Raw genomic sequence first — 24,142 nt, forward strand, 5'->3', positions numbered from 1 at the left:
ACTAATAACCACTCTGGATTGACTTTGAATACACACATATTTATAGTATGTAAAAGTCAGTCCATGATCAGTGCAGTATCCATTGCACATGTATCCAAAGCATGTCTATATCGTTTGGTGTCAAATGTAGAGTGAACATTGGGATTTGACTTCATACAACCCTTGGGTAGAAGTGAAAATAAAACCTAAGATCTGCCTAAAAAAACAAAGAAGTCAAAACCTGCGGTACTGGTAAGACACAATGTGGTTTAACAACAACAACAGTTTACTAGGAAAAAACACAGAGGCTGATCTAATCTCCCTTTTCTTTACCCTGTACATGTATTGCTGCACCAGGTAGTATTTACTATAGATTCCTGTACATACTTGTACTAATTGCTTTTGTGTCCCCATGTGACATTACTGTATCCGTTAAAACAAGGAATGTTTTTGAACTGATGTGAATGTCTTTGAGCTATTTATACACATATCATCTTATGAAGTGTTTCTAAAATATTACAATGACCTTTATCCATCTAGTTATCCAGTGAACCCAGTGTCCCCATTGATAACCTCATGCAGGATCTTTCAGAAAACTCTGTGAGTATTGGCTGGATCACTGAACACATTCCAGTAGAGGAAGTGTCTGACATGGAGACAACATGTGAATGTTTATCCACAGGATCCCACAAGCGCTGGTTCTGAGGCCCTAGCTCCTGTTCCCTTCCAGAGATACCTCCTCAACATCAACCTAAAGGAGGGCAAGAACCTGGTCATCAGAGACAAGCGTACCGGTAGGTCATGAAGTAGTAATCTGCCTGGCATGTCACATAAATAGAAAGCATAGCCTGTAACACTGCAAGCTGTGTTATCCAGGCCAATCTTTGAGCAATGTCATGAGATTAGTGTGAGGAATTTGGGAAACACCCTGAGGTGGATCAGAAGTGAGTGAGATGCTTCAACAGATTTCTCAGGAATCCTAAAACAAGGCAGTTCTGTGTATGGACTAATGTGCATGCATAATGTATGTATCTCCACAAACCATAATGGGAAATGAGTCCTTGTGTATAAAGACAAGATGGGATGTGTTAGCAACACTCCATTGTAATTGGTCTCTCATGTGACATGCAGAATGTAAAATCACTAGAGAAGTATGCAGTCAGACCAGAATGATGCAAGAGAGACCAGGATAAAGCAATAAAGTACTAAAGAAAGAGGGCATGTGGCCTCAGCAGGAGGCTGCTGTTGCTGTGTGTCATTTAGAAGATTTTGTAATTAAATGGAACAGGGTACGTAAAATGGTGCTGTTCCTGGAAACTAATAAACCAGTTTAACAAGTAAAAAAACAAAAAAACATGCATGTATTTTGTTCTGTCAACAGTTTCAGTAATGTCCACTGCTGAAAAATTATTATTTACAGGGACTATAAAGTAGTAATGGTGAAAGTCTGACTTTATGTTGGTACAAAAGAGCAATCACTGTAGTGGGGAAGTGGATAACGTGTCTGACTACTCAGAAGATTCTATGTTCGACCCCTGGCTGGCTCATATTGTTTACACACAAAGATACCTGATTGATATGGAACAATTGTGCGCCCTTATCAAATCCTATAGTACATAGCATGCACCTTCACACTTTAATGTTGTATGAAGCACAGTTGGAGAACTACCGGGAAGAGCATTTCACTGTTATTATACTTGCATCTTTGACAAGCGTTTCCTCATACAGCCTGATACTGAGCAGTGAAGGTGTGAAAGAGGGAGGAAGTAAATGAGCGAGCAGGCGCCTCATGCTCCTCCTGACCCTCGGTGAGGCACAACTGGCCCTGCAGGGTTTCCTTTGGGACAGCAGCGCCCTCAAGTGTCCATACAAGGAATCATTACACATACAGTAACATGAAGTTTATATGCGTGGTCTCAGTCTGATATTTATCTGTTAATTATTAGATTACTTTTAAACAAACTAGAGTATATATTTGCAGCCGTTTTGCCTTAATGATTATTTTGTGTTGCGTCATTTTAGACAGATACCCATTTAGACAGATACCCATTTGTATATGAGAATATATCAAAACTAGATAAATATTATTTGCTGAATTATTCAAACCCTGAAGCTTTTTACGGCTCTGCTTGGAATCAGTATTTGCTTTTGGTCTCATTTGAAAATCACCTTCAAGTGAAATGATAAGAGGATTTCCCTGTCAGACTGACACTGGCGTGGATTCTCCCTTCATGGTGGCAGCAGCTCCTCCACGCTCGGTGCCCTGCTCCCCGCTAGTTGAGACCTTACTTTCCCTGACAAGATGGCACCGCGATGATGCAATCCCCACACGCCCCCTGTCTCTTCGCTGTTTGCCCAACAATCAACACCGTGCCAAAGGCTCACCAATGGCATACATTGTCATTACATATTCTGAAAAGACCCACGCCACCAGCCCCCTCTCCTTAGTTTTTTGTTCTCCCCTTTTTTCCCATTAATTTCCATCGTCACCGTTCTCAGTCATGCCAGAGCTTTTCTCCTTGCTAGCTGCCACATTCTCCTCCTGTCAAGTTGCCTGGAGGTTTCCCTGTCACAGGCTGGCAGGGCGGAGCTGCTGTGGGTCCTGCCTGCCTTTGCGAGATGTTCATTTGGAGTGGGGAGCTGACAGGCCTGACAGCCCATCCCCACAGGGCCTTTGTCATGTGATTCAAGCCTCCCTGCAGGCTCTCTCAAGCACCCCTTTATTCCTCTATACAAATGAAGGCATGGGACTGGCTTTCATTTTTTGGCCAATCTGCATGCAATGCCAGAGACAAAGAAGTCCCAGACCCCCATCCCACTCATAGACAGACTTTCTTAACAGGCTTGGGAGATTAACACTGGTTGCTTCTAGATTTTGGTTCCTGGTTGCCTCATGCTGGCGAGTGTTTCTACTCTTTCACAATTAAACAGCAACATCCCTCTGTTTTTGCCTTGTGTGTGGGGTGCACCTCCTCCTCACATATCTCAGTCTACCACACAGCGGCTCTTTGATTTAACCAGCATGGGGGAAGGGTGTGCACGCATGTGTGCATGTGTGTTTTCATACGCACTGTATGTTTTTAAAGGTGATAATACGTTCCACACGAAGCAGACCGAGCTCATATTAGATATCATTTTCACCAGAGATTGTTGTGGTATTAGTGTTTTTACACTACAGCGTTGTTAACATGACACTTTGTGCTAATTACCACTTGCTTCTTGTTCATTTTATCTCTCCAACTCTACAGGTACGAGTGATCCTTATGTGAAGTTCAAGCTTGAGGGAAAACAGTTCTATAAAAGTAAAGTGATGTATAAAAACCTGAATCCACGTTGGAATGAGTCTTTTTCTCATCCTCTGCGAGATAGAGAGCATAACGTCGAGCTTCGGGTAGGCATCCTGTATATTTATTTATAAATGTATACATATGTATTAAAACAATTTTGAATTTCAGTACATTTCATTATGTAGGTGTTGTCCTTTACTGGAGACTAGATGTTAGACTTAAGATGTTGGTAATGCTGTTGCAGGTCTACGATAAAAATCGGACCTCTGATGACTTCATGGGGTCTAGCTACATTACCCTGAAAAGTCTGGAATTGTACAAGTGAGTTCTACCTTTTTTTACAATTTAATAAATAAGGGAATATATGATTAAAGTGGCCAGTGTTCATCACCATGACATTTCTGTCTCTGCCCAGAACCTACGAAACGGAGCTGCATCTGGATGACCCCAAGAGCAAGGAGAAGGATATGGGAGTCGTTCTCATCGATGTCTGCTTAATGTTTAGAGACGCCACCATCAAAAGAAGCCCCGTAAGAGCATTTTCCTATCCAAGACTGTTGTGTAGGTGTAAAACTCTGCTCCCTGTCTTCCCTAATCCTCACTAATTTAATTATTTTGTTGTTTTCTGTAGAGATGGGCAGCAAAGAAAAACAAGGTATGGATTTTTATTTCACCACATTTGCTTCTGCAGAATGCATGAACACATTTGATCCATCAGTCCTCCTGTATGGCTTTTACCATGGCAGTGTTTAGAGTTTTCCCGCTGTTGAGCACTAGGGGGCAGTAGATCACCGTACTTGAGTACAACAAAGAACGAGGCGTATGCTTAGGACTCAGGTTTTTGTGTATCCCTGGTTTCATCCATCCATCCAATTTATTTTATGGCATTACAGCGGACCTTTTTTTTCTGCGATGCATACTATTTTCAGTTGTATTATTTGCTTTAAAAGAAAGTATTGAGCAATTTTACTCACCGCTCAAATTCCAAATAATATTGACTGAATATGTTGCCATAACATTGTACTTAGATGAATGTTATAGTATAATATTGGGTTTGTTAGTAAAAAGGAAAATAAAAGTTCCATCTCTTTTTAAGTGGTTTTCTTATATTATAGATGTAATTAGATTCAGAGTAAAATAGAAGGTTTGCTGTTTGGGACTCGCAGTGCAATGAGTGGGTTTATATTCACACCTATATAGTCACTACATCTGCCACTGTTCAGTCTCTTGATGGTCTCGGAGACAATCTCAATTTGAAATTAGATGACAAAGGAATGAAGCCATTTTCGTACACATTGTAGGTTATCCACTACAGATGGTTAAAGGGACTCAAAGGGAGATAAAAATGTGTGATGGGACTCCACACAATGTTCTGCTGCCTAAATCACAGTGCTAATTTAACAATGTAACAATGCCATTTTTCCCATTTCATTTTTGACAAACACACAATATCTTATTGCATTTAACACCTATCCTGGAAGCGCTGAATACCCAGCTCTTACAGCTCCACTCCCCCTCTATCAGAACATCGTTTTCTCCCTCTGTGTTACCACCACAGAGACGGGGAATGGCAAGTGCCTAAGTAAAACTCTGCTGTGTGATAGTGTTTCTAACAGGAGGGGGGCGTATGGGAGAAGCAGGAGGGGGGCTCTGCTGTTCGAGGCACGTTGCCAGTGTGGGATGCCTAAGATCGGCAAGGCTGATAATTCCCAGGCATAGCGGGCAATAACCCAGATGTTAGGATGTAATATCACAGCTGTGGATGGACAGAGCTGAGGTACCAGCCAAATGGACCTGGGTCTGAGCTCATCCTGCTTGTCCCCATGCTGTCCCACCATATGGAAGCAATCGCACAGCCCTTTTAGGACCAGGAATAGATTCTCTTTAGGGGCCACTTACAGTTAAGTGGAATTGTTTTATTGGCCGCTGAGATAGAAATGTGTCCAAGATAAACACTTGGGATGACTTGGCTGAGGCCTGTTTTATATCGCTCCTCCACTCCCTCTGTTCCTCTTCTTTTGAAGGGGGCTGATATTTATAGGGCTGTGCCTGTGGTATTCCATGTTAATTCAGGTCCCTGAGATGTGCTTTGATCCCCTTCGGATTGGGTGGCAATGTGGGTTGTGACCTTGTAGTGAAGAGGAGGGGCCGGAGTGGCAGGGGAGTCGTAGCAGGGCTGTTTGAAGCAGCGTCAGCCAGGGCAGCCGAAGGAGCTGGGCAATCAAAGAGGCTGGAGCAGATTACGGTCCTGCTCTTTAATTACACTCAGCCCTACACAACCTCTCTGCTGTTTGTTTTTACAGCCCTGGCCTATCACCGCACAGCCTCACGGGATCTCTAACATGGAAACATATCAAGGCCTCTCTCTCGCTCTCTCTCTCTCTCCCTTTCTCTCTCTCACTCCCTTTGTGACACCCTGCAGGAATTGTTGTGGATTATTTGCCGGGCCTGTCCTTGATTTTGAAAGCGCTTCTGAATACACAACATCTTTGTTAGTTTCACAGCTTCGCCCTTGCGTAAAAAGATTTGTTATTTTACTGGTGGAATTAAAATCGGACAGATATGCCAACATGCAGTAAACTTAAATGCCGGCCATATATATATATATATATATATATATGTATATATATATATATATATATATATATATATATATATATTGCATGTATGTGTAATTTGCTGATGAGAGAGCTATGTGGTTTGCATCATTACTCACTGCTGCCTGCTGTCTCCAGTGCAGTATGCCAAGTGTCCTGCCTCCCCACACTCAGTCTGGGAGCCAGTGATGAGTGGGACTGTCACAGCCAGGGACATCTGGCTGCTCGCTGACGTCCCTCTCTCCCTCTCTCTCCAGGAGCCTCCATGGTGTGGCTTGACTGTCAGTAGAGATGTGCTAATGTGCTCCAACAGAGATGTGCTGTATAGTGTAAACCTTTGTCCTACTTTCATGCACTCTATGAACATGATGAGGTGGCAGGCTGAGGTAGCAGCAGGTAAACAGAGGGGAGCACGCAGAGCTTCCACACACTCGTGGGTTTTCTCATAAAACATGTAAATGTCTGTTGGATTTTGTGCCAGGTCCAAGCAGTTGCACCGTCCACGCGCCCAGGTGAACTACAAAAGAATCAACTGAGGAACCAGATGTGGACTGCGGTGCTGAGTACCACCCTGGTGGAAGGACAGGACCTGCCACAGCAGGGCTATGGGGACATTTATGTCCGCTTTCGACTTGGTGATCAAAAGTACAAGAGCAAGGTTGGACTTGGATCTTGAAATTTCTTTCTTTAACTTCCCCTGTCGAGGTGCATTTTCCATTGCTCATCTGTCATTTTCTCTTTGTACTGCAGGCCTTTCTTTCCCAGCTCCTTTTCTTTCTTTCTTTCCCACTTCTCTGTCTCAGCAGGTGCCTGTCAGTGACTCACCTCCACCTTGGCTCACTGGGCCATGGCAGAGGCAGCTCATTAGACTGGGCACGGCTGCCACTCACTCCCTGTGCTTCGGATGCCGGGCTTCATTGCCTTCATTTGCATACCCAGCATGCCCTGTTCATCTACCTGTACTTGTTGGCCTCCCCCTGATGATTCTATGGTGCACTTGTCTTGTGTTGTCGTGTCATTTCTTTGTAAACCTCTCTGCTTTCCTCTCTGCTTGTTTGTTTGTTGAACAAAGCTGATTCTAATTGGAAGCTGTCAGTGTTTACAATCCCAGAGTGGCTACTGAGGTGTACACATACAAGCGCTCACACAAATAGAGACACATACAGACAACACACCTCTCTTTCTCCCCTTCTGCCTCATCCTGGTTGGACTGAATGAAGACTTAATCTACCTGTCATGCAGAGGCCGCTCAGTCTGATAATGCATTAAACCTGACATTATGCCAATGTGTGTGGCTTTCCACATTACTGTATGTGCTGAATCAGTGTCTCTACTGCTCTCAGAACCTTTGCATCCAGGCCAATCCCCAGTGGAGAGAGCAGTTTGACTTCAACCACTTTGAGGAAAACCAGGAACCTCTGCAGGTGGAGGTGTTCTCAAAGAGAGGAAGGAAAGGGGAGGAATCGTGGGGGATGTGAGTATTTCCTGGTGGCCATTGCTTTTCCACAAAGTCGGTCAGCCTAATCGTCAACTGAACTATTTTCCTTGTGCGTCTTAGGTTTGAAATTGACCCGGCGAGACTTCCAGTCAATGAGAAGCAGTTCTACACCAACGTGCTGAACCCAGACAAGGGCAGGCTGGTGTTAGTTGTCACCGTGAAACCCTGCTGGGGGGTCTCCGTTAATGACCTCAACACAGCCCCCTTGGAGCAGCCTGAAGAAAGAGACACAATACTGGAGAAATTTGTAAATTCTCTTCTGTTTCATTAACTTACTTTTCAGATTGGTAATTGTTAAGGCATTGTACCTATTGGATCAACGTCCTACTGCCATTCAGAGATTAGTAAGAATTATAATGTTCGCTAAATCAGGAAGTAATACAAAAATGCCTTCCATGTTCATTTTATGAAATGGGGTTTTCAGTAATATTGAAATAATTCTGGTGCATGGTCGACGATAAGAATACAATTTTACGAGGTGCATTTATTATTAATCTGCAAAAAAATATGCTTTGAAAAAATTTGTTCTTACTCATATTTATTATTCACTCATTTTTTTTCCCAGAGCCTAAAGAACTCTCACAAGAGTGTGGGGGAGGTTGGCTTTCTTCAGGTCAAGGTTATAAAGGCAGCTGATCTTCCCACAACAGACCTCAATGGTAATCTTCGACAGTAATTCACCACTTTGATTGAATTCCTCACCGTCGTGGTCTTTCCTTTACATTAGATAACAACATGGGCCAATGTTTACAGGAAAAAGCAACCCCTTCTGCGTGGTTGAGCTTGGTAACAGCAAGCTTCAAACTCAGACCGTCTACAAGACCCTCAGCCCCGAGTGGAACGTCATCTTCACGTTGTAAGACATCTGAGAAAGTTCCTCTTTGTGTCATATGCTCTTTGTCAAAGTGAATGATGTACGTTTTACTCTGATGTGACAGCCCGGTTAAGGACATTCATGACGTGCTCGAGTTGACTGTCCTTGATGAACAACGAGACAAATCCCCAACCTTTTTGGGTAAAGTGGCCGTTCAGCTGCTGAGTGTAAGTTTGTGACCTCATACAACTGTAACATGATTTAGTTTCATTTTTGATATACAAAATATGAAATCACTGAGACTTGACATACCCTTTATTCTAAAAGGTTGAGAATGGGAAGCAGGTATCCTTCTTCTTAAAGAAAGAAGACTTGGGAAATCAGTCCAAGGGGACCATCACATTGGTTGTGGACGTCGTCTATAACAAAGTAAGAATTGAGCGTGATAAATGTGATTTATTTTAGTTTTTGGATTATGCTTGATTTCCCATTTCTCTTTATTTCTGTCTCAGGTTAGAGCTGGGATCAAAACCTTCCAACCGCAGGAGGCAAAATTTACTGACGAAAACCTAAAATTCAGCAAAAAGGTTGGTTACCTCTTTTGTTGTTTTAGCAAAAATTTAACAGGCTTAAAAAAGAAAAAAAAAAACAATTGCCAGAATGTTTACCGCCAAGGAAGTAGCCACAATGAAGCTGCACATGGTCACAGATTGGATTGGTCATAGTCAAAGTAATTATTTTAATTAGCTTTAAATGTCTTACTACACAAGTAGCAAATAAGGGATTGTAAAGCTGAATCAACCTCATTGCAGTCATAAACATTATGTCCAGTATCAAATGATGCTATCTGGTGTTTTGTTCCAATTATTCCCTATTAGGTTCTTGCCCGGAATATATATCGGGTTCGAAAAATCAGCACAGCAGTTCTGTACACGTTACAGTACATTAAAAGCTGTTTTCAATGGGAGAGCACGCAACGGAGTCTAATAGCCTTTCTGGTAAGTCATTGCCTCACGTTAATGAACTCTCTTTAAGCCTTGGGGCGAACAAGTTTTGTCCCATTTCACTGCAGCCCAGTTTTAACTCTTTCCTTTTATGAGAATTAGATGTCGAGGAGGATATTTGGTTTAGCCATTCTCTGTCTCTCTCTGCTGGTTCTTTTCTCATGAAAAAAAGAAACACAATGGCTCTCTTCGGTTGTCATTCAGTGTGCGTGTGTGTGTGTGTGTGTGTGTGTGTGTCTGTGATGGATGTGCTTTATCCTTTAAATCAAACCCCACTTGGCTTTCCTTCAGTTCTGATGACATTAGAGTGTATTTGAAGTGCTTGGGCCCGGGCATTTGTACATCTGACTTCTTTGCAAAGCCTCCCAACCCCGGGGACGGTGTAAGGAGGATCACAGCCTCGGCTTCAGCAGGCGGAGGAGTGACAGTCAGCCTCTGAGATTTCAACCTTGTTTAAATGTCTCTGTTTAGCTGTTTTTAATGAGCGTATGTGATCTAAGGTCCTAAGCTTAAATAATCTTAAATCACCCTGTGAATCCCCCTCAGCACAGCACATGTAATGTCATGATTAAGAGCATACACTTGCCACGAAAGCCCTGCCAGCAACGTGTCAGGGTGAGGAAGCGGTCACAGACAGGGTGTGTGAAGAACTCTCCTTTCACCGCCTTTCTTCTGTCTGCCCTGTCTCGGGATGACATGCAATTCATACCTGGTGTATTCTATAAGCCCTTCTCACTGATCCTGAGGTGCAAATTCCCTCCGGCAATGGCCAGGCTCAATGTATCACAGCCTTTAGAACGGCGAGGCACACAGACAGGCAAGCGGACACACAGACAGGAAGATAGAGAACAATGCAAGCAATTGTATAAGGATAGAGTGGGAGGCAGGCTGCTATCTGGGAAAAGAAAGTTAGAGCAGAGAAAGAAGGAGACAGTTAGGTAGAGTGCAGATAGCAAGCGGCTTGGCGGTAGGCAGTCGGGGATACGGGCAGGAGAGCAGGAGGATAGGCAGGCTGACAGGTGACAGGTCAGCGGGATGGGGCCATCTTCTTCCACCTATAATTAGATCCTCCGCAGGCGATGGGAGTGTGTGGTGGCACACTCTAATCTCTCATTTCCACTTCTACTCCACCTGCTGTTTAGGAGTGCAGCACAGTACAGATCTCAGAACGAAAGGAAATGGACTCTCACAGGTGCTATCCTCAATGTGAGCATCGCCGCTACTGTAGCCCGGTGCTTCCCCACTTCATTTATTGTGTTGTGTATCGCCCGCTGCCTTTTTGAGAAGATGGTAATTTTAGTGTCAAAACAAAACTTACATGCTGCTGTCCTTGTATTTGAAACAACTGCTCAGTTTTCAGACAAAACAACAGCGCCCCACTTGTTATTAGGCGACATTAACAGTATTTAGAGAACACCTTAGTCTGAGGAGTCTGCATCAATTAGTTTTAAGTGTTAATGGTGCATGGTGAGAATCACCCACAAAGAGAGCGAGTCAGCTGCTGCACGTTCATCAGCCACTCCAGAGGAGACTGCGAGTTCAAGTGAAACCTCCCAGTTTTCAGCGATTTATTATATCCTCCACAAGCAACAAGTACATTAGAACGTGCAAATCAGGCATAAATATTGCAAGTGGTTGTCAGTGACGGGGAGGAAAATCCCGAGCTCTGTTCCGAAACCTAAGGCAGTGAGATCAACGGCGAGGCTTTGATGACTGCCATTACGAGCCCAGTGCCACGCCACTGTACACACTCGTGCCCCTGCCCGGTCTAAGGGCAGCCACAGCACAGCCGCTCCTCCCCCTCCTAGTCATCATTTGCAATTAAGTTAGTGTTTGGAGCTGTCTGAAGCAGCATGCCACCATGTGCCTTAATGAAAGCAGCTCCCTCTCCTATCTTTATATCTTTAGGCAGTGGTAATAAGGTAACTGATTCAGACATTGACAGATGGCCTCTGCTTGCCTCTCAGATGTGCATAATTATAGCAGTAGTGTCTGCTCTTTTCCACAGTGGCAGGCAGTGCAAAGGCTTCTCAGGGTACGCCGATAGGAACCGCTGCAGTGGTGGGTCTAGCTTTAATATACATTACAATACATTATTTATCAAGCAGGCAGACCAGTGCTACCCTTTTACACCATATACATCCTGTAATGCATTACTGCTGCTGTGGTTTCTGCTGGGACTGCGGGATGCTCGCTCAGTGCTTTACCAGGAATACTTAGCCATTATATCACGCAGTCCCAAAGGCCAATTTTCTGACCTCCACACAGCATGCAGTCTACTTTTCTATCCTGTTTATGTAGATTCATGTATGCATTATGAAGTGGTTGTTGGTGAGTGGTGTATGAGGTATTTGCATGAAAAATCTCTGCTCCATTTCACCCCCAAGCGAGCGGTAAGGAATGTGAAAAAGGAAGGATTTAGTCTTATTCGCTCCATAGCAAGATAGCTGCTCTCACAAGTGGCAATCAGGAACATCTAAATTGAGCATTGATGAACAGATTGATGGCTCATTTAGTGTTATGCCGCCACGGAGTGTTATTGTGTGAGAGGAAACTCAGAATTGAAAGTCTTGCAGTATTGTCATTGTTTGCCAGTACTGGTGGATGCTTGTTTTGATCGTGCAACCTCATCTGTGTCTGCGCTACTTGTTGGCTCCGATTGTCCTCCCATGGTTTGCAGTTTTGAAATAGTCTTTCTAATTAGGCGACGTAACAAAACAAGAAGAAAAGGAGAAAATGATTCTCACACATCTAAACAAAGTTCTGGCAAATCCTCAGGATTTTCATCAGTGAATGGAAATACAAACAGGAAATTTAGATTTTTCTCCCCCCCCCCCGCCGCAGCTTGTTTATGCTACAGTAATGAGCTTAGGATCTGTGCTTTTCAAGAGTTTGACAACAGCGTGTTCCTTTCTCTGAGAGAGGAAATATGACAGCTAAAATCTTCATAAAGTAACAGCCTTTAGATGTGCTTTTCACTAAGACTGAGCGAGATGTGCTATACATCAGCAGCGACTGCAGAGGGGTCACAGAGAGTTCTTTGCTGCAGACAGGAACGCAGCCTGTAGATGGAGCTACAGCACTGCTAAATATGTGGCTGGCGCTGCTAAGGAGATCAGTTACTTTTCCCAACGGGAGCCATTTGTGGGAACAAGTTTGAAATCCTCCATTCTGTGCATTAGACGTGAGAGACACGGGTTTCTTCCACGCACCAAAATGTTGGGGTGGGAGGGGGGGAGGCTAAATGAGTGTATAATATCCAGCCAAATTAATCTGTGACAGAACTTTTAAGTTGAGAACAATTTTGAATAAGATGAAATGGATCAAAGTTGCAGAAGAAAAGGGTTCATTTACACTTGAAAGCTGATTGTGAGCTTTGCTGCCATTAGACTGCTTATAAGTATTTAAGTAGAATTAATATTTCAACATATGAGCTTCCTCGTCTGTCAGAAGTTAGACTAGAAAGAAACCTGTACACCTTATGTGACTATTTGAACCGTTTCCTTTTCGACACTGCCAGGTAGTAACCGCTTTAGACATCATTTGACAGCCTGTGAAATGCTGATTGCCTCACATCACAGACTGTAAAGATGGCATTTGATGAATGTTTGATGCGGTGCAGCTGTAAACACACTTGGCAGCTGCAGTGGGTGCTTTTTTTTGTCAGAGTCGATAGAATCCTGGTCCATCCCCACCCCCCAGATGAGTGCAGGACAGGGTCAGATCTGGCTCCAGAGGTCCCTGGAGACCACCTGTGTGGAGCCGTGGCAGTTGGGTCCATTAACCAGAACACCAGCACCGCCGAGATCAAAGCCATAATCAGAGTTATCATAATTGTTCTTGTTAACACCGTCCCTGAAATTGAGATGTTTGGTGAGTCTTGGATCTGTCCATTTGTGTCTCACTGCAATGCAGCGTGTCCGTGCCGTTGTGAAAACACTGTGCAGGCTGTGCACGCCTGCGAATTGTCTTGTTCCTGCTTTGCATCTGTTTTCTCTCTGTTTGAAAAAGTTGGAGGCCTTAAAGGAGTGGGTTTCTTCAGTCTCCTGGGGGTTACACTCTCCAACTCCGTGGCTGTGGGAGTTCTCACAGACTGTGCAGTGAGAATGTGTCTGCTAGAAAAAAAACATGGCAGCGGTGGCGATTTGTCTGTGATTTCATGGTTTTGAAAGGGAGTCTGAGATCTATTAATTATTGAAAGATAGACTATGAGTATGTGCAGACTGTTCAGCAGTGCCTCCGGCTTTAACAGTGTTATTATTTAGCAGTGTGTGTCCTTTAAATATCTCCCTTTATTAATGAGATTAGTACTTTACAAGTTAAAATGTAACTTTTTAAGGTTGTAAAATTGTTCCAATATTGTTGTTTTCAGATATCAATTTCACTTCCAGGAGCACATTTTAATTGAAAGATATTATTCATTATGCATGCAATTTACACATATACAGCATATTCATTCAACCCTATTAGTAATTATTAGGGATTATAAAGGAAGTAGTAGAATTGTTCATATTGTGTCTTTGGCTCAATAATAAGCAACTCTACCAGCAAGATTTAGCTGTACAGCGACAGTGTTTTATTTTCAGCCCTAGATGAAGTGTGTGTGTGTGTGTGTGTGTGTGTGTGTGTGTGTGTGTGTGTGTGTGTGTGTGTGTGTGTGTGTGTGTGTGTGTGTGTGTGTGTGTGTGTGTGTGTGTGTGTGTGTGTGTGTGTGTGTGTGTGTGTGTGTGTGTGTGTGTGTGTGTGTGTGTGTGTGTGTGTGTGTGTGTGGGGTATCGTAATGACTGCCTTTAACATACTCGCCACCTTCCCTAGTCACAGAGGACAACCCTCCCCAGGCAGATGAGCTAGCGACCCGCTCGCCCCTGCGTGGCTGTTCTGGGGCCGGCCTTGGCCCCGCCGCGTTAACGCGCGCGTGAGCCGAGCTGACAGGGAAAGAGAGTCCACGCCACTCCCTCCCCACCTCCTCGGGGAAAAAGGCTCACATGGCAGATCTGTCACCCAGGAGGTCGCTTAGTGTTAACGCTCGCGACACGGATTAAACACTAGTGGCCAGTGCCGGAGTGTGGGGTCAGAGTAGCCTCCACTGACAGGCACCACGGGGGCCCCCGCTGACCGCCCTGCTCCAGTTTCATACTGGCACTACTCTGGCCCTGGCATGTGTCAGACAGGCGGGGAGACAACGGCCAGCGCTGGCCCTGCGAGCAAATGCTAATGCTTTTCCATGCACGGCTGCTCTTCCTCAGCGCTTTGATAAAGAGCCGCTATCATTAGTGCACTGTACTGCAGGCATCCGTACAAGCTGTGGCATTTCTTCATTTTGTAAAGGCTGACCTTCTGTTTACCAATCACTCAGCAGTTAATTTGCTCAAATTAGATCACAGTTACACTGTAACACAATTTCTATGGCTTGGTTTTTATTTTGAAATTACCTATGGGTTTTCATTTGAAGTGCTTATAGTAATTATGGGTGTATTACTAAAAATGTACTCTGCTTCCTTGCCGAATTTATTTCATATTAAAGATGTCAAACTAGCAATTAACAAAATTCTAAGCAAATGAATCGCAAACTACTTAACTTAATAACTAAGTAAATTGTAAATGCCGTTATTGTCCAGACCTGGTTTATCTCAAGAGGCAGATTAGACTCTCTCTCTCTTTCCTTCTCTCCCTCCCTCTCTCTCTCTCCCTCTCCCCAGTCGATAAGACTTGAGCCGAATGTATGTGAAATATTTATTCAGCGTTAGCTCAGAGCGCTGCGGCTGCCCACACACTCTTACCTGCCCCGAAGAGAAATCTTATCTGTGCTTCCACTGCCTCTGACACCCCTGAAATCCTGTCCCAACCACTGGCCCGAGCTCAACACAAATTACATGTCTCATTGCTCTGCGTTTACAGCTACTTTAAAGCCTGCTATTCCCCCTCTGCAATATAAGCCCTCAGCCAGAATCTCTCCCGGCCCAGCCTTTGATTCATTATTGATATCGGTTTGGCGTTTTAATTGGGGAGGTAATGCCGTTTAATTTCCCTCCCCTTGATTTCACTCAGAAAAACAACAGCCCTGTCACATTTGAGGTGATTCAATGCTTTGTGGGCACTTCATTTTCACATGTTTTCATTTATATCTTAGCTATTATACGAGTTTATAAGTATTTCTCCCCATCACAAATATCCGCAGACAAGCAAAAACATACACAAACCCCGCAGCCTGCAGTTTGCCTTGTTAAACTCTTCTAGTGTGGTGTATGCTCACGTAATCTGGCATCCGTCCACAGCCCCCATGACTGACCCTCATAATGCTGGCTGGCGCTCCACTCGCTTTGTTTGGCTTTCTAAGTGGAGAGCAGCTGAAGAGGAATAGTGAAGACAAGGCTGAGATTAAATCTTCTGTTTTCGGATGGTCGATATTATAAAAAAAATATGGGTATTTTAAAAATATACCTCTATCAGAACTAACAGCCGGATGGGTGTTTTCACTTTACTGCGTCTTTAACAGCAGCACTCATGTATGGCCCCATGAGCTGTGACATTGCAGTAATTTGGCTCATCTGCAGTACTACACTATGTGTGTAATACCTACATTTTTAGCCCCTAGCCTGTTGTAATGTATACGGCGAGCATTTGGCAGACTTGCAGTCTGGCGTTAAGTCTGCCAGTCCATAGTTTGGGTTGTTAGACTGAGCCACCCCCTCCTCTGTTAATCAATTTACAGTATGGTAGAGACTCTTATAGCGGGTGTCTTTGTCCCTTTGTTCATGCTACGATCTCCTCTCTCTCTCCTGGGAGCGTGTGGGTGGTGGGAGCTGCCATGCTTGCTCAGCTTTAAGTTATTTTATTCACACTTTTAATCGCTGAGTGCTTTATTATTAGGTGCTGGATTCTGCTGGCCAGGGGATCTGCATGAGAAGGCGCGGAATGCATTTAGCGAAATCATATTAATGGCACTATAAAACAAATCTGTCAGGCTGTTCTTAACCCTGCTGGCAGCATTGCTCTGCCCAGGGTTGCCCCTTCTCCAAGCGCTTACAGGTGGCTAAGGAGAGTGCATCTCCATCACCTACTCTACCGTGTGCTAATAGTTTTATTAATTCATTCTCCCCCCCCCCCCCCCTCCCTAGGCACCCTGTGCATAATCGTACGGACATTTTTCAGCTAAATGGTGTTTGTCAAGGGAGGTTTCCTACATTAGAGACACTCCTCTTAGACATCCTGTACATACTAACACTTGTCCAATTACAAGTCGTTCATTATCCAATTCTGCTGTGTGTAAACCTAAATGCTAAGGTGTATCATTAATTATTGCCTCCTTTGCTTTTGTTTGGTGCTTTATGTCCTTTTGGTTAAATAAACGACTGTTTCACCGCTCGCACTGCAACTTATTAGCATTGTTGTGTTTAAAGGTTCAAGGTTTTTACGTGTCAGGCGTAATTTGTTGACGAAGGAAAAATACGCAGTGAAATCCTCAAGACAGCCTATGTTTGACAGCAATTAAAATGTGGATTATTTTTCCGTACAAATTTATACTTACGCTTGAAAGGTTGCACTTTGTCCAACATGTCTTTTAATCACTCAGCTGCTAATAAAACATAAACCACTTAGTAGGGAATTAGTTCCGTCTCCATTTCAGCGAAACTCTGGAGAATGCGAGGAGACAAGGGAGAGGCACGGTCCTGCCTGTGCTCATTACTGTGGGATATCTGACGGCAAAGTCTCAGTCTGTGCACCTGAGTGAAGGAATCTGAGAGGTTTTCCCAGATGTTTCTCTCTCCATCGTTTTTATTAGTGTTAAAAAAGCATGTAAATCCTGAACACATGGGCTGACATACCATGAGGGAGGTATGGAGGAGAGATTTCTGACAGTTTTGGTTTATACCCTCATTTAAGCACTCAGTTTAGACACAAGGCATTGTATTTCTCTGGGCTTTTATCTTGTCCGCTGAGCCAGAACGTGGTGAGCAGAAATTTGCATTAGTGGGCGATTATGAATACCTGTGACAGATTCTCTCTGCCGGCTCCCTGGGCGGAAATGAATTGGCTCCCTCTGTTGACTCGCACAGGAAGACAGAGACCAAGCAATTAGACTTTAGTGGTTAATGTAGCAGCTTTTGCAGGGAGGGCAAGGAGGTTCAACATTCCTGCTGGGCTCATGTCAGTTTCTAGGCACTTCCCCCCTCCCTTTCCTTTCTCTTTTTTACGAGAATACTGGGAATATGACAAGCTACCTGTCCACCAGCCAGCTGAATTCCTCAGGGGTGAGAGGAGCGTCGCTTTAGAATCGCCTCATGGGAACTGAGGTGACAACATATGACGCAGGTTATTCATAACAGAGAGGAGATGTACCGCAGCTACCGCCGCACATCATGCATATTCATTGTTTACCTTTTTTTATCCCCCACCAGCTCCATTTTGCGGGTGTATACGTAATTCAAATTAGCTGTTATAAATAATAGCATATTGTGTGTTTCTTTACAGCTCGGTCACAACACATAACACAAAGTTCCGTGCGTGGCGTCGGCTTACCTGCCGTCGCCCAGATTGTACAGGAGGGGTTGGGAGCAGTACAGTGGTAAAGCCTGCGGCGGTTGGGGCCACAGTGTTGTCTGCGTTACTCACGGTTCACGTTTTCCCCCGGTGGCCGCTTGAACCGAGGGCCCGGTGTGGCAGTAGGTAGCCCGGCCCCCCCGGAGCAAACGTGCACGGACCCCAGCGCGCTTGCTGTGACAGGAGCAGTCTGCTGTTTACAGGACCGCGTCTGAGGCCTGCAGGCCCGAGTGCTTCACATCCTGTCTCGAGCTTAACTCAAACATATTGTTCCCACTCCAAGCTGCCTCCAGCTCTTTGAGCCCAGACTGTGCAGCTCAGCCACAGCAACGCTTTTTGCATAACAGTGTAGGCTATTCAAAAAGTTTAGAGATAAACTTTGTCAAAAAAATAAATAATAAATGGAATTAAGTATGAGAAATGTAGCGTGAATAGTTTGAATTATGGAGAGAAATGTTGAGCTTTTCACACGTTTGTGTTAACTGAAAGGAGGCCATTCGTTGTGAGTTTTGTCACATCATTGCACTATAATAGATTTTAAGATTCAACTTGCTGTGGGGGACGTTTCCATTTCATCCCTGTCAACCTGCTGGTGTGATCCTCCTCACACATTCCTGACGATTTCAGCCGGAGACGGACTCATTAAGCTGTCACTAAATGGGTTTAAATGCAGCCGTCCAATTAGTGATCTGCTGTGAAATGCAGTGGGTGTTGTGCAACGTGCTTAGCACCACTCCTTTACAGAATTATGAGGGATTACTCATTCAGTGTGATCCATCTTATTTCTACCAGGGGTCTTGGCTTTTCTCAGTATCATCGCCGTGGAGGGGGTAAATGTTGCAAATGACTCTCCAGTCGCCATATGTGCCTAGTCAGAGAGCCTCGCTGCCTCCCAATCGAAGAGGATTTGATGTGCTAGTTAAAACACAGCATAGCAGGCGTATCCATGTCATACTTTCTGTTCAGCGACGAGGCAGCCTGCCAGCGCTGTGTTATTGGTGTGTATTAATAGGATATGAAGATATTAAAAGTTCTCCCTGAATGTCTTCTTTCAAATTAGCCAGAGCAAGAATCTGTTGCCATTGGCTATAAATCTCAGAGGCTTTAGAGTCTTTAGTGCTTTTCATGAGCTTTAGGATGTGGTTAAAGCCATTATAGGTCGTCTTTTGAGAACAGGCCCTTTGAGATTTGAGACCTATATAGCGGTGCCATGATATACTGTGTTAAAGCATATACATTTTATGCTATAGTGTCGTGTTCCTGTCTCCTCAGATCTTCCTGGTGACGGTGTGGCACGGGGAGCTCTTCATGCTGCCCCTCTTCCTGCTCCTGCTCATCGGCTGGAGCTACTTCCAGCTCTACTCGGGAAAGACGAGCTCCAACCAGGACCTGGTGAGTGTCAATTACGGGCGAACGGCTGGAATCCTATTTGAGCTTAACATCTGCTACATTGAAATACAATGCCTACAGTGTAGTATGATGGAAATGATATGACGCAATAGTGGAGACAAATTGAGCATCATTATGTTATTGTTACAAAATCCCCAAATATAGAATATCTGTAATTATATCATTCATGCATACATTTTTTTCTTTTTCGATTGTCTGACCTATACGTTTAGTAAGATCTGTAGCATAGGCCCCCCCCCAAACACACACACACACACACACCCTCCAGAACATGGCTCTATCTCCTATCTACCGTTATGGAAATGGTGTTTGCCCTACACGTGTTTGTGAAGGTTAATGCTGTTCACACTTCTGACTGCCCCCCAATTTCGCCGTGTTGTAAGCCTTCCCACCGGCCGGCGTACGTCCTGGCCTGTTTACACGCCCCTCCCCCAGGGCGACGTCCCTATAGACCAGCGGTTGTGTGATGCCATCCCTGGGCAATGTTAAAGCCCGGACTCACCCTGGCGTCCAGTCTGGACACTCTCTCACCCCCGCTGTGACCCTCTGGCCAGTAGTGACACAGCTCTGTTCTCAGGCAATGTCACAGCGTGTGTGTGTGTGTGTGTGTGCGTGCCACGCTAGGGTCAGGGATGACTTGATATAAAGTGATCTAGGCAACAGCATCCAAATTAAATGTGTTTTCCCCCCCCCCCTCGCCTCGTTCTGTTTTTCTGTGCGCTTATGTTGTGGAGAAATGAGATTGCTTTGGTGTGACAGTGCTCTTGTGAGGAAGGCCCTCGTTCACCTCTTCTTTTGTGTGAGGTCACCCCCGTGATGCAGTCTCTATGGAAACAAGCCGCTCCCAATAGGGGTGAATGTACTCAAAGAAAATTTCATTACTAGGTGTTTGTTAAAAATGCTCCAGTGCCCACGTGCGCCTCGCCGTCTGAAATCACCCTCTACCCTTTATTTTTCTCTTAGGTGAACATGAGCATGGCTGATGATGAAGAAGAAGATGAGAAGGTATTTTATCTTGTCTCTTGCCACCATTTTAAGGGATAATATGTTTTTGCACGTCCTCCGTTTGCAGTTCTCACAAGTACGTGGAAAGTGTTTCCCCATATACACTGGCTGTTGTTACATCTCATATGCTACATTTGTGTACACACATATCAGGACTGTAACCCGTCCTTTAAATGAAAGACAGGCTGTTGGGTCTAAATTCTACCTGAAAGCCCCCTCTGCTGCAGACGGTTAGAAGAAGCAGCTCACATCTAACAAAGAGTAGAATATTTTCCCATGCATCCCAAATGACATCAGTGAACCAGCTGTAGCACGATGCTGTCACGTCTTCATTCTATTCCTCTGGGTATTTGCTGTCACTCTGCAAATGCACTCGGCTGCAGTCCTCCAGCTTTGTCATTATTTCCCCATAGAAAATCCTTAAATCAGATCTAAACCTGCCATCAGTGTATGTTTGGAGTTGATATTTGTAGATTTGTTTTTTGCTCTCCTCATCTAAATGGAGCGGTTGTGTTGAGAGTGACTTTCTGTGACCTTTTGTGTTCATTAATAAGGACTCATAACTCCACGTTTTAGCGATATATCTCTCTAGTGTCTCTTGAAAAACAAAAGTACAGAAAATCTTTAAGTAGCCAGAAAATTGCACTTCCCCACAGTGCATATTATATCCATCCCACTGTTTTCTGTAAAGAAGGAAGAGTTAACAGGGATGTGTATTATTGCTTTATGGCAATGAAGTGTGGAACTAACACAAAGCCTCCGAGCAGTGACCCTTGCGCTGTGTGTCTAGGCCCAGGATTCATATCCATAATGCGCTCAATATATTCTGCTGTGATGACCCGGGGCTAGGGGAGGGGGGGGGGGCAGCTTCTCTTAAAAACCATGGGCACATCCACCAAATCCTGTCTGAAAGGACGGGCTAATTCACAGATGAAGCTCGCATGATATGTGCTCACACACACACACGCACACACAGAGTAGAAGGCTGCACTCATCGCTATCATTGTTAGGAGCCGACAGCCTGGTGCTCTCACACACACACGCACGCACAGCAGTGACACAGAAAATGCAATGTGTGAACGGCGCAGGACGAGCTGTAGCACAATTTAATATCATTGCTTCATAGGATCTTACTAGGAAATAACAATAAAAGCATGTTTGATGATTTTTACTTTTCATTGTTAGGAAATATCAATATCTTAAAACAAATTGGATTCGCTCGCTGCTTCCCATCTGCCACTGAACTCAGTCCTAACATGTTAAAGTATTCTGAAAGCTTTTCCGTGAGCCTCCTAAGCTTTTTCGCACTCAGAGGAAATGAAATATCTCCTTTCATTTACTAATTAAGCAGTCACCCGTGTTTGTTTTAAGCTGTCAGCTTTAATTTAATGTGGCTTATTTGAAAGTCCTGTTATGGTCTCGCTGTCACTTGAATGTGATATCATGCCGCTAGATCAAGCAGTGTAGCTTTACACCTCCTATCAAAGTCTTCTTTAAAAATATTTGGGGTTAAAGAGTGATCAGTGTTAAATTTGACAACTTCAAAGGCTTTTGCTTCTTCCCCTCGTCTACTCTCTAACATGTGAATAAAGCCTTTTCCCTCTGAGAAGGTTATGATTACCACTCAAATATGTTTTTATCCCTCTTTTTTTCCCCTGGAGGAAGGAAATATGTAAACCTCCGACGGAGCACCAGGAATGTGAAGGCATGACGTTAAAGAGAGCCGAAAGGCAAGGCAGCTTTACAGCGGGATAACACAGAACAGATCCTCTGCCTGTGAACAAATCTGTCCTCAGGGAAAGAGACAGCTTACAAATTATTTGTGGGCAAAGTGACTTCCCTTTGGCCTTAGGTATCAATTGTGCAGATAGACAATATTTAATCATAACATAAAGAAACAGAGAGGCTAAACAAGTCCATAGATCTCCAGTACAAATGAATGGTGGAGATGAAACAGCCCTGTGGTTGCCCCCTGGCTGCCAGTGCTGGTCTGGGGCGGACTCGCTCCCAGAGTCCAGCCCAGGGGAGTTAGGAGGGCGAGGAGGTGGCAGTCGGGGGGTGTTAGACTGAGCTGGGGGGAGGGTCACTGCATCTCTCACCCCGTGGAGTCACCGCTGGGTCTCCTTGAGCGGCCTGCTCAGACAGCCTGCCCGTGTCATAGACCGCGATGCATGTTGTGACCTAAGAGCAGAGTCAGACCTCTGAGAGACTCGCTCTGCAGCTTTGTTAGTTTATTTCTGCACCCGAGGAGATAATATTATCAACAGCACAGGTGTTTCTCATTTAGATGCACTTATGTTTGCAGAGAAAACCAAAAAAAATACAAAAGTCAGGCAAAAACATTTTTTTGGATTGAGAATTTTGATTTGGCACCTTTTTATTCCAATAAAAAATTCAACTAAATGAGCTTCTTGCCGTCTTTGGTAATGTCCCACGTGTCTGTGTGTTATGTTTACCTTTGCGTGGGAGATCAAATTTGTTCCTTATTACTAAACCTTGAAAGGAAGCGTTTACAATTTGATCTGAAATGAGAATATGATTTCACACAGGTTTTCTAATCAGAAGACAGTCAGGACCAGTTAAGTCCACAGTTTACCTGCGTTCTCCACTTCACTGGGAGATTCATCGTTTATTGTTTTCGTGGGGAATTGTACTGGCATTTTTTATTTTTTAAATCGAATGATTAATGTAGAAAGTACTTCAGTTTTGGTCAGGGAGGAGATTACATGAGAGGATTTCTTATAAGAGATGATAATGGGCTCAGCTCATGCATACTTCAGAGCGCATCTCTTTATAGGTTTTCCATTGAAAGAAGAAATGAAAGCTTCCTCCTCTTTCCTTTTCTAGTATTTCTACTTCAATTGAAATGTTCCTGTGTGTCCATTGTAGTTAAGTAACGCCCCATATCATATTACATTTCAATTCCTCCTTCAAGAAGGTGGTTGGCCTTAAACATATTTACTGTATGTAGAAATGGCGTCTGGTCCTAACTGCTGTGCAGCTCACATCAGCCGCTCACTGACATGGCTCTGACTCCAGCAGTGTTTCCCTCTCTCAGTATAAATTTAGATAAAAAGCTAAACTAACACCGGATGTTAGAAGATGACGAGTAAATGCTGATACTCCTCATTCACCATGACGAGACAGCGAGATGTTCATTTGGGAGGAAGCATATTTGTGATAGTTCTTCCTTTTTTGGACAGCGCTGAACCTCCGGTGTCTGTCCAGATCCGAGCCCAGTGGGGGAGGCTCTGCTAGTGTGGGAATTGCTCTCTTCCCTGCGCCTTTCGAGGAGGAGAGTAGGACTGACAGTGGGGAGTCTCTGTGTGCTGGCAGACTGAGTGTTCCCAGGGGCTGCCTCATGAAGCTCTGATAAAGGCGTTCTGTCTGGACGCTGTCAATGCACACAGGCCGGGGCTCCGGCTGACTAGTAACATAAACATATAGACATCCTCAAGCCCCCTGTTAGAGTCCATCAGACGGCGCCCTCCCCCAACACTCTCATCCCTTTCTCCCTCTCACTCTTCCTCTCCCGCCTCTCTCTGTCATCATTCCTGTCATTATTTCCTCCTTTTGATGTGAGGCTTTTCAGCCCTCTTTAGCTTGTGTTACTCCTGTTATCTGTAGTCACTCCTCCACTCTGGAAGGCTTCACACTCTTCCTCACTTCAGCCTTGATGTGACCACGTTTGTTTTATTTCAAGGCAAAAAGCAAACTCCCTACAACACTCTGACATGATGACTTAGTGCTTTGCCAGACCCCAGCAGTATTAAGTCAGATCATTAAAAACAAATCACACCTAATACACATATCTGTTGTGGAACAAATGAGTGAACACATCACACTGGTGCTTTGAACTGGCCGACACATTTCTCCTCTTGTGTGTTAGCGTAGGCTTGAATGAATGACTGACCTGTAACGACAAGTCCAAACCCGTCCTGTGCCCGCTGGTAGAATGGAATCCCTCCTGAGTTGCGAGGTCCCCGCACTTTCCCCGTCTGGGTCGT

At 44.4% G+C, this 24,142-nt stretch overlaps 1 protein-coding gene across 1 annotated transcript in view; it reads left to right on the plus strand.

Annotated features, from left to right (window-relative positions):
- mctp2a (multiple C2 domains, transmembrane 2a) overlaps nucleotides 1–24,142 on the plus strand; it is a 31,945-nt gene that overhangs the window by 2,707 nt on the left and 5,096 nt on the right. Inside the window, exons 3-19 of the mRNA XM_076142335.1 lie at nucleotides 520–579; nucleotides 662–773; nucleotides 3,228–3,370; nucleotides 3,511–3,587; nucleotides 3,682–3,796; nucleotides 3,898–3,921; nucleotides 6,345–6,521; nucleotides 7,207–7,337; nucleotides 7,422–7,608; nucleotides 7,927–8,020; nucleotides 8,115–8,217; nucleotides 8,300–8,402; nucleotides 8,503–8,604; nucleotides 8,688–8,762; nucleotides 9,054–9,173; nucleotides 18,993–19,112; nucleotides 20,094–20,135. Of these exons, the coding sequence (XP_075998450.1) occupies nucleotides 520–579; nucleotides 662–773; nucleotides 3,228–3,370; nucleotides 3,511–3,587; nucleotides 3,682–3,796; nucleotides 3,898–3,921; nucleotides 6,345–6,521; nucleotides 7,207–7,337; nucleotides 7,422–7,608; nucleotides 7,927–8,020; nucleotides 8,115–8,217; nucleotides 8,300–8,402; nucleotides 8,503–8,604; nucleotides 8,688–8,762; nucleotides 9,054–9,173; nucleotides 18,993–19,112; nucleotides 20,094–20,135 (1,785 nt within the window). The remainder of the gene's footprint in view (nucleotides 1–519; nucleotides 580–661; nucleotides 774–3,227; nucleotides 3,371–3,510; nucleotides 3,588–3,681; nucleotides 3,797–3,897; nucleotides 3,922–6,344; nucleotides 6,522–7,206; nucleotides 7,338–7,421; nucleotides 7,609–7,926; nucleotides 8,021–8,114; nucleotides 8,218–8,299; nucleotides 8,403–8,502; nucleotides 8,605–8,687; nucleotides 8,763–9,053; nucleotides 9,174–18,992; nucleotides 19,113–20,093; nucleotides 20,136–24,142) is intronic.

The sequence above is a fragment of the Genypterus blacodes genome, unplaced genomic scaffold (assembly GCF_046128005.1).
Source record: "Genypterus blacodes isolate CSIRO-AG114 ecotype Tasmania unplaced genomic scaffold, CSIRO-AGI_Gbla_v1 ptg000021l_1, whole genome shotgun sequence".
Lineage (NCBI taxonomy): Eukaryota > Metazoa > Chordata > Actinopteri > Ophidiiformes > Ophidiidae > Genypterus > Genypterus blacodes.